The sequence below is a fragment of the Papio anubis genome, chromosome 1 (genome assembly GCF_008728515.1).
Source record: "Papio anubis isolate 15944 chromosome 1, Panubis1.0, whole genome shotgun sequence".
NCBI classification, from domain to species: Eukaryota; Metazoa; Chordata; class Mammalia; order Primates; family Cercopithecidae; genus Papio; species Papio anubis.
Window position 1 is genome coordinate 190,291,566 of NC_044976.1, and position 16,422 is coordinate 190,307,987.

Here is a 16,422-nt window from a genome sequence, read left to right on the forward strand (position 1 = left end):
ACTTTGGGGGTATTAAAAATTCCAAATTCCCCTTTCCCTTCTCTTTTCTTAAATAGGCTCTCCTAGTATTTTTCTTCTAAGTCTCAGATGCTTCTTTTTTTCTCCAATGTAACTTTCATCTCTCTTCTACTTTTTTTTTTTTTTTTTTTACAAATTTCAGTTATAATTTAAAAAGGGTGCATAAGTAGTTAACTTACCAACTGGACTTGTTTTCTCTCCTTGCATTAATTTCCTCTATCATGACACTCGGTGGTGGTAACTTATTTACACCTGTAGGATTAATATGAAAACCCAAAATGCAACTTAAGTTTAGGTCTAGCTGTTGACTTATGGATAAAGATGCTTTACTATGGCTCTCCTTTCATGTCCAGTACCAGCTACTCATTGATCCTTCTGGCAAAAATGTTAGCAGCCTGAGCTGACTTGTTGGGACTCCTGGTAATAATGCCATCAGCTGAAAAGATAAGCATCTGGTCATCTCACTAGTTATTTGACATAGCAGAATCTCACAACTAGTTTGGCTGAATTTTGTCATTCAGTTGCTTGAGTTTAAAAATTTTAATTGAACCAGTTGATTCAGTCAACTGACAGAACTGTTACCTGTCATTTTGCTTTATTCAAAATAACAGGCAGCTGGGTGCAGTGTGTATGTCGGTAGTCTCAGATACTCAGAAGGCTGAGGCAGGAGGATTGCTTGAGACTACGACTTTGATGGTACAGTAATCTATGATCATGCCTATGAATAGCCACACTAGTCTGGACAAGATAGTGAGGCTCTGTCTCTTAAAAATAAAAAAGAAAAAATATAACAGTAGACTTAGATACAGCCTATATTTTTGACCCTGATATACCATTTATGCTGGTAATGGAACACATCATTATGACAGTATAATTCAGCAAACAATAGAATGCATCCTGCTTTTAAAGATTCTGTTATTTTAAATAGAAGCCGGATAATAGTCTCAACATTTCCAGTATCCAGAATCACATGACAAACCAAAAACACATGCCCTGCTATTTCTTCCACTTACCTTTCAGGACTCAAACAGCCCAACGAGCTTGTGTTTCTCCTGTAGGTATCATGGAACCCAAGGGTTTGATGAGGCCAATAATGGCCAGGGTTGGCTTTTGCAGATGTGCAGGGAAGATATACTTGTACAGTGAGGCCTGGCCATCTTCAACTTTCACTACAGACTCATCAAGAAAGGGGAAAGCAAATGTGTATCCAGTGGCAAAGACAATGATATCGATAGGCTCTTCCTTTGAAGTGTTGTTAAACATGACAGAGTTTTCCTTTACCTCTTTTATGCTTGGCCTGATGAACACTTTCCCAGTGATGATGCGGCCTGGGAGCTCATCATTTAGTACAAACTCTTTCAGCTGAGTCCTAAACAAAAACATGGACAGGGAGGAGACCTGTCAGTGAACAATGCAGCCAGCTCTCCCTTCTCTTTACCTTCCTCTCTCATTCTGGGGCTCTCTCCTTGGTTGGACAAGGATTGCTACAAGTCTTGGGAGATGTTACTTCAGTGGAAGGGGATTCATGAATGTTCAAGAAGGATTATAAAATATGCTTGCCATTTACTAGAGTTTGCAAGCCTGAGGAGGAAGCCAGCACCTTTTCTAACTTCTGTTTCTCTTGTTGATTTTCAGCATTCATCTATCACTGTCGTTCTAGAGAGGGTTAAGAGCTGAAGGGCTACAAGGGAAACCAGGGACTTCTAGATTAGATGAGAACTTCTGAAAGCTCTAGTGTCTTCCTAGGAAGCAGCTGTATAAGGGAAACATGCATGTATTTAAAGGAACAAGGGCAGAATTATCTTTTTCTGGCTATACCTTTGGAATCACAAGACAAACACTTTGTGAGTTGATCTTGTATAAGCTGAACCATTTTTGGGGCCAAGGTCAATCTTGACAAAGGGAAGAAGGCTCTACCATTAGAGAGATAGTGAGGGGCAACTGTGGGATTCGGTTTTTCCCACATAGTGAAACTAGGCAAGTGTGTTTCTTTTGTCAACAAAGTCATAGACAAATCATTCTCTTTTTGCTACAGCTGAGGCTCGAGTAACTTGCAAGGTCACAGAGTTCACTTACTACTCAGCAAGCTTGGGTAAATGGCTAAATTTTGCTGTTTCAGTTTCTCCATAATAAAAGGATTATTATAATAATACTTAAAGTGTTGCTGACAAGGTGAAATACATAATTTCACTTTCTGAGCACTTAAGAACAGTTAGCTGTTATTATCGAGCAACTTTGTATCAAGTGTTCCAACACATTCAGTCATGTTGCTATGGTACTGCCCGGCTTGTACAGACTGCTGGAAAGGCCGAGGCTCCTCCTTCCTGAAAGCCCTTGGCAATCACATTATATTTACCTCTCTTCTGGTATTAAGCCGTAATTGGCATGATTGAGCCAGTTGTTTATCTTTCGCACCATCAACCAAGTCACAATTGGAGTTGGGAGAGAATTTCTCAACATGTTCTGAAATCGTGTCATGAACACCATGTCCCATGGGTAGCCTGAGTCAAAGATTCGGCTGATCACCCATCCCCCTCCGGTGGTGCTGAGGAACACCTGGAAGCAATCAAAGACATTCCTTCATTTGACACTGTGAAAAGGGCTGGCTGGTTCTGCCAGAGATTCAAGAAGTGCCATGAATGGAAAGGCGCTGAAAAGTCTGCCACTCTGAAAATACATCCCTGACAAGATAGTCTTGGTTCTTCTAACTTCTATTTTAAAGTCAATCCTTTTGAGATTAGAATTCAGAGCATCTAGAGTGTTAAAATGCCTTAAGATATATTATTGAATACTTATTATCTGCCAGCCTTTAGCAAACCATAGGGACCTATAGTCTATCTAAGGAAACAATGAACAAGTGATTGCTACTTAGTGTGCTCACTATAATTGTAGGCAGTAAGAACAGGGCATGGCAGTATCAGAGTTGTCTACAGAGTTTCAGTGCAAACCATTGGCTTAACTGATAAATTCTGTACTACTATTACTTTTGGCATTTGTTCTTTATAACATTGGCTGTTTGAGTTTACCAGTTGACGGAGTTCATGAAGCTAATAGTTTTAGTACTTGCACAATAAGGAGTTTCCTGTACAATTGCTTACAAAGAAAATAGTTAAGCAAGCTGTTACTTTGCTGATACAAAACAGCTAATTTAACAGATTGTTCCCCCCCGCCCCCGCCACCGCCAAACTGGGGCATGATGGCCACAGCTCCAGCATCCGTGTTTGTGTTTGTGTTATATATTTTCTTTGGCCTCATAATGGAGCTGGAAAGACAACACTGGAAATGCGGTGGCAAGAACTACAGATATATCAGTGGTTCTGACATGAGGCATTTGCACTAATCCTGCCTCTCTGTGTCTTGATGCAGAATTGGATACAACATTTTGCTAGATGTGAATGATCTTCTAAGCTACAGGGAGTTTCTTTGTTAATAGATAAATGATAAGATGTATGTCAAAGCATGTTTTCTGATTGAAGACATTTCTGAACAATTAGAGAAACAGAAATAATGATATGCACGTGTGATGGTCACAGTGGATGGGCCTATGTTAATATTTGTTTCAGGGCCTCCTTTCTCTTCCTTTAGGATAATGCCAACCAAATTGCTAAGTTTCTACAAATCAATCAACCCATCAGTCAATGGGCCAGGCACAATGGCTCACATCTGTAATCCTAGCACTTTGGGAGGCTAAGGTGAGTGGATCACTTGAGGTCAGGAGTTCAAGACTAGCCTGGCCAACATGGCAAAAACCCGTCTCTATAACAACAACAACAAAACCCAACAGAATACAATCTTTCAATGAATGAATTAATCATCGAGCCTTGTTTTGAAAGTCCGGATATCAATGTTACACGCTCCCAACCTTTTTTCTTGACAGCTGTTTTCACTTCTGAAATTATTGGTCTAATTATTTACACTTGTTTATTTGGCATCTGTTTTTCCCACAACTATAAGCTCCATGACAGTGGGTGTCTTGATTTTGTTGGTTGTGTTTGCCAGTGTATCTCCAGAGCCTGGCACAATGTTTGGCACATGAGATGCCAGCATCTAGTATATATTAGTCAGCTGAATGGCCCTCAATGAGTTTACAGCATAGTTGAAAAGAAGATATATATGATAAAAAGTAATTTGCAATATTAAGAATTTAAAAGTGAAAACTGAGGGGTGCAAATTACAATATTACATAAATTCTGAATAGGGAGAGATCACTTCATGTTGGAGTGAGATATCTGGGAATGTAAAGGTAGATTATAATAGAAAAGAAAGGGGCTCTGCAGAAAAGAGAGGGGTGGCGTGATCAAAGCGGAACTAAAGACAGGAACTGGAAAGCGCTACAGTTGATCATCATGCAGGAAACAGAAGTTAAAATTAAAATGGCAGATTTGGTCCAGATTATAGAAAACTCTCTGATGCAGAGCCACTACATCTGTAATTTATTTTTTTCAGGTAAAGAGAATAATTAGAGGTTTTTCAGCATGAGAGTGCTACAATAACAGCAGGCTTTTCTGAGGATTTGTTTGTTGGTAGTTGGGGTCTAGATGGCTTGTGCTGGGTGGCAGTGACCTGTGAGTAGTGGTACAAGGCAAAAATGAAATGCAGGGCAAAACCCTTGAGATGCCTGAAGGTAGCAGGTAGAAGAGGATAGTTAGGAACGTAGGCTTTGAGTCAAAGAGACTTGGGTTTGAGAACTGGCTCTGCCACATGCTGGTGATAAGATTTTAGGCAGGTTCTTTAACTTCTTTAAGCCTTGGTTTCCTCATGTGCAGTCAAGGATACTAACAGTACCTACTTCAATGCCTTGTTTTGATGATTGGTTAAAGTAGTGCAGTGAAAACACATTTACTGCAGTGCCGGCCACAGAATAATCCTAACAAATATTAACTATTTCTACAATTATTATTGGGGGGACAATGCAATATCCTCAGTGTGAGGTGGTATGGACTCGATGAGGGTGTTGGTAATTAATAAGGAGAGGAAGGGGCAAATGGGAGATAGTAGCAGGAAAAAGTTGGTAGAATGTTCTGACCTATGGGACTGAGTAGGGAAAAAATATGTCCTGTAGCTCTTGTTGGATGGCTGGGAAAATGATGGAAAAAAAAAAATGTAAAAAGGAGTCAGAGAAGTTGGTTTTGGAGCAAAGATGACAACTGTGATTCGTAGAAAAATTTGTGAACATTCAGTAAAAATTAAATTCTTTAGTAATCTGTTGTGTGTGTGTGAGGCATTTTATTCCTTTAACATTTATCACGGTGTCAAACACCATTTGCTTGAGGCATGCATCTTAAGATAAAGCTCTACCCCCAGTAACATCAGGAATGGTACCTTTTCCGCCAGGTGGCTGGCCTCTACAGCAATGTCTGTGCGAGAATTTCCCATTCCAATCACAAGGACTCTCTTGTCCTTAAATATATCTGGATGCTTATATTGCCGGCTATGAAAGTACTGGCCTTTAAAGGCATTAATACCTATAGAAAATAAAAGAGACGTCACATAGAGAATTTACAGGATCAGTGAATGAAACATAAATATTTTTCAGTTGATAAGATTCTTTTGACAGATGATTTTGGTCATTTTTACTAGTTTTCTTAAGGCTGAGAAAATATGAATTATGAATACATGACTTTACAAGACATTGGCAGGTAATTATTTAATGGAGGTTATTACTCCATCTCACTAGATAGGCCTCCAGTTTTACTTACTAGATAATTAACTACTGAGTTGAAATATTGTGGCATAAAGACATATTAAGCAAAAGTATAAGGAGTTATTATCATTTTAAAGGTTGATAAAAGTCAACAGGACAATAATATTCTATTGATTAACACTTGATTTATATAAGCTTTTCATAAGCAAGGAGCAAGGACAAGGAAGCTTAAGGGAATTGTGAGTCAGTGTCTCTTTTCCGAAAACTTTTTGACCTCTGCTATGTGCCTGGTACTGTGCCAGATGGTATGGGGGGAATAAGATAAATAAAATGTTGTCCCTATTCACAAAGTTTCACGTTAGTTGGGGAAGTTCACTTGGTGACTGACTGTAACTCAGGCTAAGTTTGCTGGGTGGGCCAGAGTTGGCTCAGAGAAAAAGGAATTATGTCAGTTACACCAGGATTCAATCTACTGGGCTAACTCGATAGGATACCTTAGGCAGTGATGCTGAATCTTATTGAAACATCACACGAATGGAGAATGTTTGAAAATACTCTTTTTTTAAACAGCAATAACTAAAGCACAAAATACTCTTAAGACAACATTACATAATCAGAAGTAATTTGTACTAAAGAAAGAACTTCTTTTTTCCTAAAAAAAAGTAATAAGACCTCTAGATTCTCAGGGGAAAAATGTATATACTTGTGGGGAGTGACCTTACAAGGCCTGCTGGCTCTTTAGCTCACTTTGAATGAGTAGAAATCTAACATGAATCCAAGTTAAAACCTAACCACAACACAGAGCATTTGGAATTCAGCAAGGATGCAACCAAGTTCCAATATTTATTCGGCACAGGAACCCAATATGGATCGGAGAACTGTTGAGAAGAAAGAGCTGGAAAAGTCTAAACAGAAACATAGAATTATCCCTGAATCTCATGTTATTTTAGATTCTCTTTGGATGGGCTTTTTTGGGGGGGTCACAAATGGACAAAAATGAGACTCTGTGGCTGTCTCTTAACAGACTAATACTTTCTCTTATCTCACAGGAAGACAGAGTAAGATCTTACACTAGGTCAATGTGGCTGTGTTAGTAAGTAGCAGAATATCCTATCTAAGAAAAAACAATTGTATATAAAAAAGAAAAAAGGTAAATAGCAGAATGTATATATGTGAATGATAAAAGTAGTCATCTTGGGAAATCATATGTTTATTCTAACTGTGATACCTATTATTTTTTCTAAGACTTTTTAGCACAACTTCTTTGGAATTGCTTCTAGAGCTTGTGATACATATTTTTAAATATCTTTAGTGAATTTGAATTTTTATGACAGTTAACAACCATCGCAATGAGTATGTGCCATCTAAGCAAGTCTGCTGTAAGTCAGGAGATGGAGAAGTTGGGAGAACTCCTCTTCAAGTCTAAAAATCACAGAATTTCAGAGCTCAAAGCCTCCTTAATCATTTAGCCAGGGATTTTAAATTGGTAGTGGTTGATAAGATGGGTTTTAAGAAAGACTGCAAGTCTTGTAGAGCTCTTCTTGCTTGATTTGTGATGTATACTGTTGGTTAAAGTAATCCAAGCTCTTCAATTTGTGGGTGAATTTGAGGCTTAGAAAGGTTAATTGGGAGACTCAAGAGTAACAGCTAGGTGGTTGTGTATGCCAGAATTCATACCTGCTGGGTCCCTATCTCTTCTACTCAAACTGAGCATATTGGCTCAATTGCTCTCAGGTGTGCTTTATTATTTTAATCTGATGTAAACTTGTGTGACTTTGGGGGGCAAATCTAGGACCATGAGAGGTGTATGTTTATGGTATTGGAATCACTACAGGTCATATGTAGACTGTGATTTCTCCACTGGACTTCATAAAACTCGATTCTTTCCTCCAATACAGGTTACATGTTGCTTTATTCACCTCTATATTCTTAGCACCTAGTGCAATATACTGTAAGTGCTGAATGAATGTAGTTTACTCCCTATGCCATGGAACTTTCTGGATTCTTGAGGTGACTAGGTACTCCTTTCTGGAATTTTGGAGTGGATGGCTGCTCAGAGCCTTGCTCTGCAGGCAAGAATGCCAGAAAATTGGGTTGTCTTCTGTGATGATGAGAGTCTATTATTGAATGGGTTCAAGAAGAGGCTATGGAACCTCTCTCAGAATTGCTGAAAAATAATTTCCTGCATTGGGAAGAAGACTTAACTTGCTTCTTTCCAAGTCAATGATTCTGTTCTCTGGAAATTTTCAGGATATGCTTTATCCTAATCTAACCTGATCTGACTGACCTCTGGGGGCAGATCCAGAATTATAGTATGTTTATAAATTTATTGTGGCAAGATGAGTCTTGGGATCATTCTAGGCAATCATTAGATGATTTGGAGAAAAGTTTCTTGAAGTTTTAACTTTTTGAATGCTTGTTACAGATGAAATAAACGAAACCGTTACATTTTCTGTTCCATTGAGTTAAAATCCAGTTAAAAGTTGGCATAGATTAACATGACCATGGTTGCAAAAGGCAGATAAGGAAACTGAGACCCAAAGATGCCTTAACTTGTCTCCCAAGACTAATCTCCCTGTTGACTATTGACCAGCGCCGTAAACCTCTAATCTAATTGCTATCACTCACATAAAAGAAACAAATAGAAAAAATTACTTTTTTCTTTATTCACAGATTGACTTTTGTGGTCTCTAAACTCAACTTTGGCAATGTGTACCTGCTGCTGAGGTTAACAACTTGTGTAAGCATCCCATGTCTTAGAAGACTTTCTGAGTGCTACCAGTCACTTGAGGGACACTGAATCTTGGTAAAGCATAAAACTGCTTATAAAGTTATCCATTTTGCTCTTACGTATTCATAGATTGTTTGGAACAAATGAAAACCAAAAACTGGCCAGAAAATGCTGGCTAGAAAAAAACAAAACAAAACAAAAAAACAAAAAAAACCTCCTGTTACCTCCCAACTTTAACTATTTAATGGAACAGCCATAGGAATTCATTCCCAGACCAATCAAGCATCAGAATGGCTCCCATGAGAAAACTTAAAGTTAGTTACAGAAAATGCTGTACCTGGAAAGGAGTCCAGTGGCAAATAAGGGTTAGTAAGAAAGCCAGTGCAGACCATGACAGCATCAAAGATGGCTGACTCTTGCTTCTCATCATGCATAGTGACCACCTCCCACTGGCCAGAGACAGTAAAATCTGAACATTTTGTTACACTGCAGACTTTGGTCTGAAAAAGGAATCACAGATACGATTAGCAGTTGTCAATTAAGCACTTGCCAGTTGATGTACCAATGACATTTTAAAAGTTCTAGAACACAGAATAAACATAGTTAATAAGTATAACCCTAGAAACCTAATCAGGTTACCAGACTAATCGTGATTCCCTAGATGGAAGTAGTCTAAGCTTGGAGAGATATCTAAGACAAGTGGTGGCATCCAAAAATTTTAAGTGATTTGCTCAAATTCTCACTGATAGAATCAGAATTAGAACCTAAGTTTCTGATGCCTTTTTCATTATTCTTTCTGTTATGCAACCTTATTTCTCATAGGGCTGTCTCTTTAACAATAATTCCTTTGACAGATACATGGGTAAGATATAATTGAAAACACGAATTTGGTCCTGGTTATATTAGCTTATGAGGTTTTATAGAATATGTTGCTGAAATATAGAATATTTTCCAGAACTAGAAAGCAATTGAAAAGTGCTAACATTATGGCCTGAATTTTTTTGAGAGTAGTCCTCATTTCAAAGAATCTATTTTTTGTGCTTAGTGAGTACATACATGTACATGATTACTGGGCTTTAGTTCAGGAAATATATGTACAATAAATCTCAGACAAGTCAAATTTAAAAGGGTAAATTATTCACTGACCAAAAGGCTTCGTGTCTTTCTTTCTTTTCAAAGTTTTAAATAATATAGGCTTCTTAAGTCCCTCTTAATGGGTTCACTGTTTGGTTTATACTATTTGAAGTGCTTATTGTGTTTCTACATTTGTATTGCAACTGTTTTTTCTAAAACTAAATTTTCAGTTAGTTTAAAATCCTTCAAAATATATTTATTTTTAATCATAAAAATAATAAATGTGTAGCCTAGGCAACATGGCAGAACCCCATCCTTACAAAAAAATACAAAAAAATTAGCCAGGTGTGGTGGCCCATGCCTGTAGTCTCAGCTACTCAGGAGGCTGATAAGGGAGAATCACCTGTGCTTGGGAAGTCAAGGCTTCAGTGAGCCATGATAGTGTCATTGCACTCCAGCCTGGGCAACAGAGTGAGACCCTGTCCCCCACCCCAAAAAAGTTTGTCATTAAAAATTTAGAATATATAGAAAGGAATGAGAAGCAAAACCAAACAAAATCAACTACAGATCACATTTGAGTAATAACTATTTGTGTTTACTTTTTTTATTTTTTGAGATGGAGTCTTGCTCTGTCACCCAGGCTGGAGTGCAGTGGTGCAATCTTGGCTCACTGCAACCTCCGCTTCCCTGTTCAAGTGATTCTCCTGCCTCAGTCTCCTGAGTAGCTGGCACTACAGGCACGTGCTACCATGCCTGGCTAATTCTTTGTATTTTTAGTAGAGATGGGGTTTCACCGTGTTAGACAGGATGGTCTTGATCTCCTGACCTCGTGATCCACCCACCTTGACCCCCCAAAGTGCTGGGATTACAGGAGTGAGCCACCACACCTGGCCTTGTGTTTACTTGTTAAAACATTGGCGAACATCTAGCTTTTTAAAAATTGTTCTAAAATGGCTTAGTGCCTGGCACAGTGATTCATGCCTATAATCCCCACCCTTTGGGAGGCCAAGGCAGGAGAATAGGTTGAGCTCAGGAGTTCAAGACCGCCCTGGGCAGCATAGTAAGACCTTATCTCTACTAAAAGTTAAAAAAAAAATTAGCTGGGCATGGTAGTATGTGCCTGTAGTCCCAGCTATTAATACTTGGGAGGCTGAGGTGGGAGGATTTCTTGAGCCTAGGAGGCAGAGGCTGCAGTGAGACAAGATCCTGCCACTGTACTCCAGCCTGGGTGACAGAGTGAGACTTTGTTTCAAACAACAACAACAAAATAAAAAAGGTCTTGGGCAGCATGTAGTAAAGGAAGTGCTTCAAATTCAGAAATTCTGATGCATTAAAAAGAAGATTTTTATATGTTGCATATATTCATTATGATAATGCTTTATTTTTACTGTATCCATTGCAAAATAAGGAAGTGGAATAAAATACTCTTTGGAAATCTGTTTAGGAGGATGTACTAGTCCATTTTCACAATGCTGATAAAGACAGACTGGAGACCGGGCAATTTACAGAGGAAAAAGGTTTAATGGAGAACTCAGAGTTTCATGTGGCTGGGGAAGCCTCACAATCACCGTAGGAGCAAAGAGGAGCAAGTCACATCTTACATGGATTATGTCAGGCAAAGAGAGAGCTTGTGCAGGGAAACTCTGCCTTATAAAGCCATCAGATCTTGTGAGACTTATTCACTATCATGAGAACAGCATGGGAAAGACCTACCCTTATGATTCAGTTACCTCCCTCTGGGCCCCTCTCCCAACATGTGAGAATTCAAGATGACATTTGGGTGGGGACACAGCCCAGCCATATTACTTTGCCCCTGGCCCATCCCAAATCTCATGTCCTCACATTTCAAAAGCAATTATGCCTTCCCAACAGTCACAGTCCCCACCAAAGTCTTAACTCATTTCAGCATTAACTCAAAAATCCACAGTCCAAAGTCGCAACTGAGACATGGCAAGTCCCTTCCACCTATGAGCCTGTAAAATCAAAAGTTGGTTAGTTACTTCCTAGATACAGTGGGGGTACAGGCATTGGGTAAATACAGCCATTCCAAGTGGGAGAAATTGGTCAAAACAAAGGGGCTACAGGCCCCATGCAGGTCTGAAATCCAGCAGGCCAGTCAAATCTTAAAGCTCCAAAATGATCTCCTTTGACTCCATGTCTCACATCCAGGTCACGCTGATGCAAGAGTTGGGTTCCCATGGTCTTGGGCAGCTCTGCTCCTGTGGCTTTGCAGGGTACAGCTTCCCTCCTGGCTGCTTTCACAGGCTGTCATTGCGTGTCTGCAGCTTTTCCAAGCACATGGATCTGACATTCTGGGGTCTGAAGGGCGGTTGCCCTCTTCTCACAGCTCCACTAGGTAGTGCCCCAGTAGAGACTCTGTGTGGGGGCTCTGACCCCACATTTCCCTTCTGCACTGCCCTAGCAGAGGTTTTCCATGAGATCCCTGCCCCTGTAGCAAACTTCTGCCTGCACATCCAGGCATTTCCATACATCCTCTGAAATCTAGGTGGAGGTTCTCAAACCTCAGTTCTTGACTTCTGTGCACTTGCAGGCTCAACACAATGTGGAAGCTGCCAGGTCTTCAGGCTTGCACCCTCTGAAGTCACTGCCTGAGCTCTATGTTGGCCCCTTTTAGCCACAGCTGGAGCAGCTGGGATTCAGGCACCAAGTCCCTTGGCTGCACACAGCATGGGGACTCTGGGCCTGGTCCATGAAACCACTTTTTCCTCCTAGGCCCGCAGGCCTGTGATGGGAGGGGCTGTGGTGAAGACCTCTGACATGCCCTGGAGACATTTTCCCCATTGCTTTGGGGATTAACATTGGGCTCCTGGTTATTTATGCAAATTCCTGCAGTTGGCTTGGATTTCTTCTCGGAAAATAAGATTTTTTTTTTTTCTATTGCATTGTCAGGTTGCAGGTTTTCTGAACTTTTATGCTCTGATTCCCTTTTAAAACAGAATGCCTTCAACAGCACCCAAGTCACCTCTTGATTGTTTTGCTGCTTAGAAATTTCTTCTGCCAGATACCCTAAATCATCTCTCTCAAGTTCAAAGTTCCACAAATCTCTAGGGCAGGAGCAAAATGCCACCAGTCTCATTGCTAGAACATAAGAAGAGGCAGTACAATGAGCTCCATAGAGACAGTGCTGGGGCAAGTGAGAGCTGGATTGGCACTGGGCAACTCTGTGCCTTGCTAAGGAAAAATAACTAAACATGGGCAAAGAAGATCCTAAGAAGCCAAGAGGCAAAATGTTATCATATGCATTTTTTTGTGCAAACTTGTAGGGAGGAGCATAAGAAGCACCCAGATGCTTCAGTCAATTTTTCAGAGCTTTCTAAGAAGTGCCCAGAGTGGTGGAAGACCATGTCTGCTAAGGAGAAAGGAAAATTTGAAGATATGGCAAAGCCGGACAAGGCCGGTTATGAAAGAGAAATGAAAACCTATCGACAGGAAAGGAGTTCAAAGATCTCAATGCACCCAAGAGGCCTCCTTCAGCCTTTTTCCTGTTCTGCTCTGAGTATCACTCAAATATCGAAGGAGAACATCCTGGCCTGCCCATTGGTGATGTTGTGAAGAAACTGGGAGAGATGTGGAATAACACTGTTGCAGATGACAAGCAGCCTTGTGAAAAGAAGGCTGTGAAGCTGAAGGAAAAATACAAAAAGGTTATTGCTGCATATTGAGCTGAAGGAAGGCCTGATGCAGCAAAAAAGGGATTTGTCAAGGCTGAGAAAAGCAAGAAAAAGAAGGATGAAGAGGAAGATAAGGAAGATGAAGAGGATAATGAGGAGGAGGAAGATGAAGATGAAGAAGATGATGAATAAGTTGGTTCTAGCACAGTTTTTTTCTTGTCTATAAAGCATTTAACCCCCCTGTACACAACTCACACCTTTAAAAATTGAAATGTAAGGCTGTGTAGGATTTGTTTTTAAACTGTACAGTGTCTTTTTTTGTATAGTTAACGCACTACCGAATGTGTCTTTAGATAGCCCTGTCCTGGTGGTATTTTCAGTAGTCACTAACCTTGCCTGGTATAGTATGAGGGTTGTAAATTGGCATGGAAATTTAAAGCAGGTTCTTGTTGGTGCACAGCACAAATTAGTTATATATGGGGGTTGTAGTTTTTTCGTCTTCAGTTGTCTCTGATGCAGTTTATATGAAATAATTGTTGTTCTATTAACTGAATACCACTCTGTAATTGCAAAAAAAAAAAAAAGTTTCAGCTGTTTTGTTTACATTCTGAATGCTTCTAAGTAAATACAGTCTTTTTATTAGTATTGTTGTCCTTTTCATAGGTCTGAAATTTTTCTTCTTGAGGGGAAGCTAGTCTTTGCTTTTGCCCATTTTGAATCACATGAATTATTACAGTGTTTATCCTTTCATATAGTTAGCTAATTAAAAGCTTTTGTCTACACACCCTGCATATCATATGGGGGTAAAATTAAGTTGAGATAGTTTTCATCTACAACTGAACATCCAAAATCTTGATCAGTTAAGAAATTTAACATAGCCCACTTATATTTACAAACTGAAGAGTAATCAATCTACTCAAAGCATGGGATTATTAGAATCAAACATTTTGAAAGTCTGTCCTTGAAGGAGTAATAGAAAAGTATGTTCTAAAGTTTACATGAGGACTCTATTCTTTAACTCCCATTACCATGTAATGGCAGTTATATCTTGCAGTTCCCACATTAAAGAAGACCTGTGGATGTATCCCCAAAAGCATGAGCTTAAAATACAAGACTGCTGTATTATACTTTTTGTTGACATTAGTCTCAGTGAAGACTACAAAAATGCTGGCTATAGATGTCTTTTCCCATTTATCTAAATATGGACTGCTCAGGAAATGAGACTTTCCATTAAAAGTATTTTTAATTAATTGGGCCAACTTTTAAAACAAAGATGTCACATTCAAAACAGCATATATTTTCCTATATTATGGTTTGCCCCATCAAAAATCCAAATAGGAGGAAAGAAGACACTTAAACTTTGCATCTCAGTATGAATTATTCAATTTATTTGAATGATTTTTCTTTACAAAACAAACTCATTCATTAGTCATGTTTATCTGCTTAGCAGTTTAGGGAACAATTTGGCAATTTTGAGGTTTTCAAGATTATGGTTTTCTTAAAGTGCCAGTATTTTAAAATAGCATTCTTGTAATTTTACATGCTTTTGTGATGGAGTGCTGTTTTGTTACAGAATTTTGACTTGGATTCTTTCCATTTGCATTTGTTTATGTAATTTCAGGAGGAATACTGAACATCTGAGTCCTGTATGATACTAATAAACTAATAATTGCAGATTTTTCTTTTAAACAAACAAGCAAACAAACAAAAAACTATAACAAGAGTCACCTTTATTCCAGTTCCCAACAAGTTCCTCCTCTCCATCTGAGACCATCTCAGCCCAGACCTTATTGTTCATATCACTATCAGCATTTTCGTCAAAGCCATTCAACAAGTCTCTAGGAAGTTCCAAAGTTTCCCACATTTTCCTTTCTTCTTCAGAGCCCTCCAAACTGCTCTAACCTCTGCCAGTTACACAGTTCCAAAGTCACTTCTACATTTTTTAGTATCTTTTCACCAACTCACCACTCTACTGGTACCAATTTACTATATTTGTTTTCATGCTGCTGATAAAGACATACCAGAGACTGGGCAATTTACAAAGGAAAGAGGTTTAATGGAGAACTTATAGTTCCGCATGGCTGGGGAAGCCTCACAATCATGGCAGAAGGTAAGGAGGAGCATGTCACGTCTTACGTGCATGGCGGCAGGCAAAGAGAGAGCTTGTGCAGGGAAGCTCCGCCTTCTAAAGCCATCAGATCTCATGAGACTTATTCACTATCAGGAGAACAGTATGGGAAAGACCTGCCCCCATGGTTAAATTACCTCCCACTGGGTCCCTCCCCCAACATGTGGAAATTCAAGATGAGATTTGGATGGTGACACAGCCAAACCATATCAGAGGGCTTTTAAGGTCAGGAATGTGAATGTAAATTTTATTTTCCACTTGTTTTGGTCAATGTCTCCATTTCTGTTGCTTTCTATGTATAATTTTCTGTGAATTCCTCATCATCCTCATCTCTGATAGGGGAGGGAGAAAGGAGAAGGGAAACATAGATTTTCATATGTTTCTTGGAGAGGAAACAGAGAAAAAAAGGGGGAAAAAAGAGGACAAAAAGGATATATTATTCATTTGTCCCTGTCCTACTACCTTCCTCCTGTCTCTAACCTCTGAAATGGGAGAGGAACGGGGCATTGTAGAATAATGACATTCAAAGATTTTTCTATTTTCAAGAATATCTAGAAAAGATTTCCTTCACATAGCAAGGTTCTCTTGTGTATGGGCCACTGCACATGTTCATTCCTATAAAAGGATAGTCAAGAAGAGAGTGGGAGCTGGGAGTGGTGGCTCATGCCTGTAATCCCAGCACTTTGGGAGGCCAAGGCAGGAGGATTGCTTGAGCTCAGGTGTTTGAGATTGCATGGCCAACATGGTGAGACCCCATTGCTACGAAATATAAAAAGCTAGCTGGGTGTGGTGGTGTGCATCTGTGTTCCCAGCTACTTGGGAGGCTGAGGTATGAGAATCACCTGAGCTTAGGAAGTCCAGGCTGCAGTGATCCATGATCACGCCACTGCATTCCAGCCTGGGCAACAAAGTGAGACCCTGTCTCAAAACAAACAAACAAACAAACAAACAAAACCAAACAGGAGACTGGGGAAAAGGGCTGGTAGTTCTCAGTGTCCATGTGGGTAGGCATTTGGCCCAAGCTGAAAATGTGGCTTGATATTTTTTAGGTTCTCTAAGATACTTGGATATAAGTATTGCAAACTAAAATTTTATATTTGTGAATCTTTACACAAAGTATCCACCCCCACCTCCAGATTTACTTGAAGTGGGGAGTGAGTATAGGGAGAAAATAAATCCAGTCAGGTGTCATTAA

The 16,422-nt window shown here is 39.5% G+C and overlaps 1 protein-coding gene and 1 pseudogene across 1 annotated transcript in view; one reads left to right on the plus strand and one right to left on the minus strand.

Moving 5' to 3' along the window:
- The window catches only part of FMO1 (flavin containing dimethylaniline monoxygenase 1), a 29,355-nt gene that overhangs the window by 2,478 nt on the left and 10,455 nt on the right, over positions 1 to 16,422 (minus strand). Inside the window, 5 exon segments of the mRNA XM_031658661.1 lie at positions 198 to 270; positions 1,032 to 1,387; positions 2,375 to 2,574; positions 5,341 to 5,483; positions 8,731 to 8,893. Of these exon segments, the coding sequence (XP_031514521.1) occupies positions 198 to 270; positions 1,032 to 1,387; positions 2,375 to 2,574; positions 5,341 to 5,483; positions 8,731 to 8,893 (935 nt within the window).
- LOC101024591 lies at positions 12,472 to 13,291 on the plus strand (annotated as a pseudogene).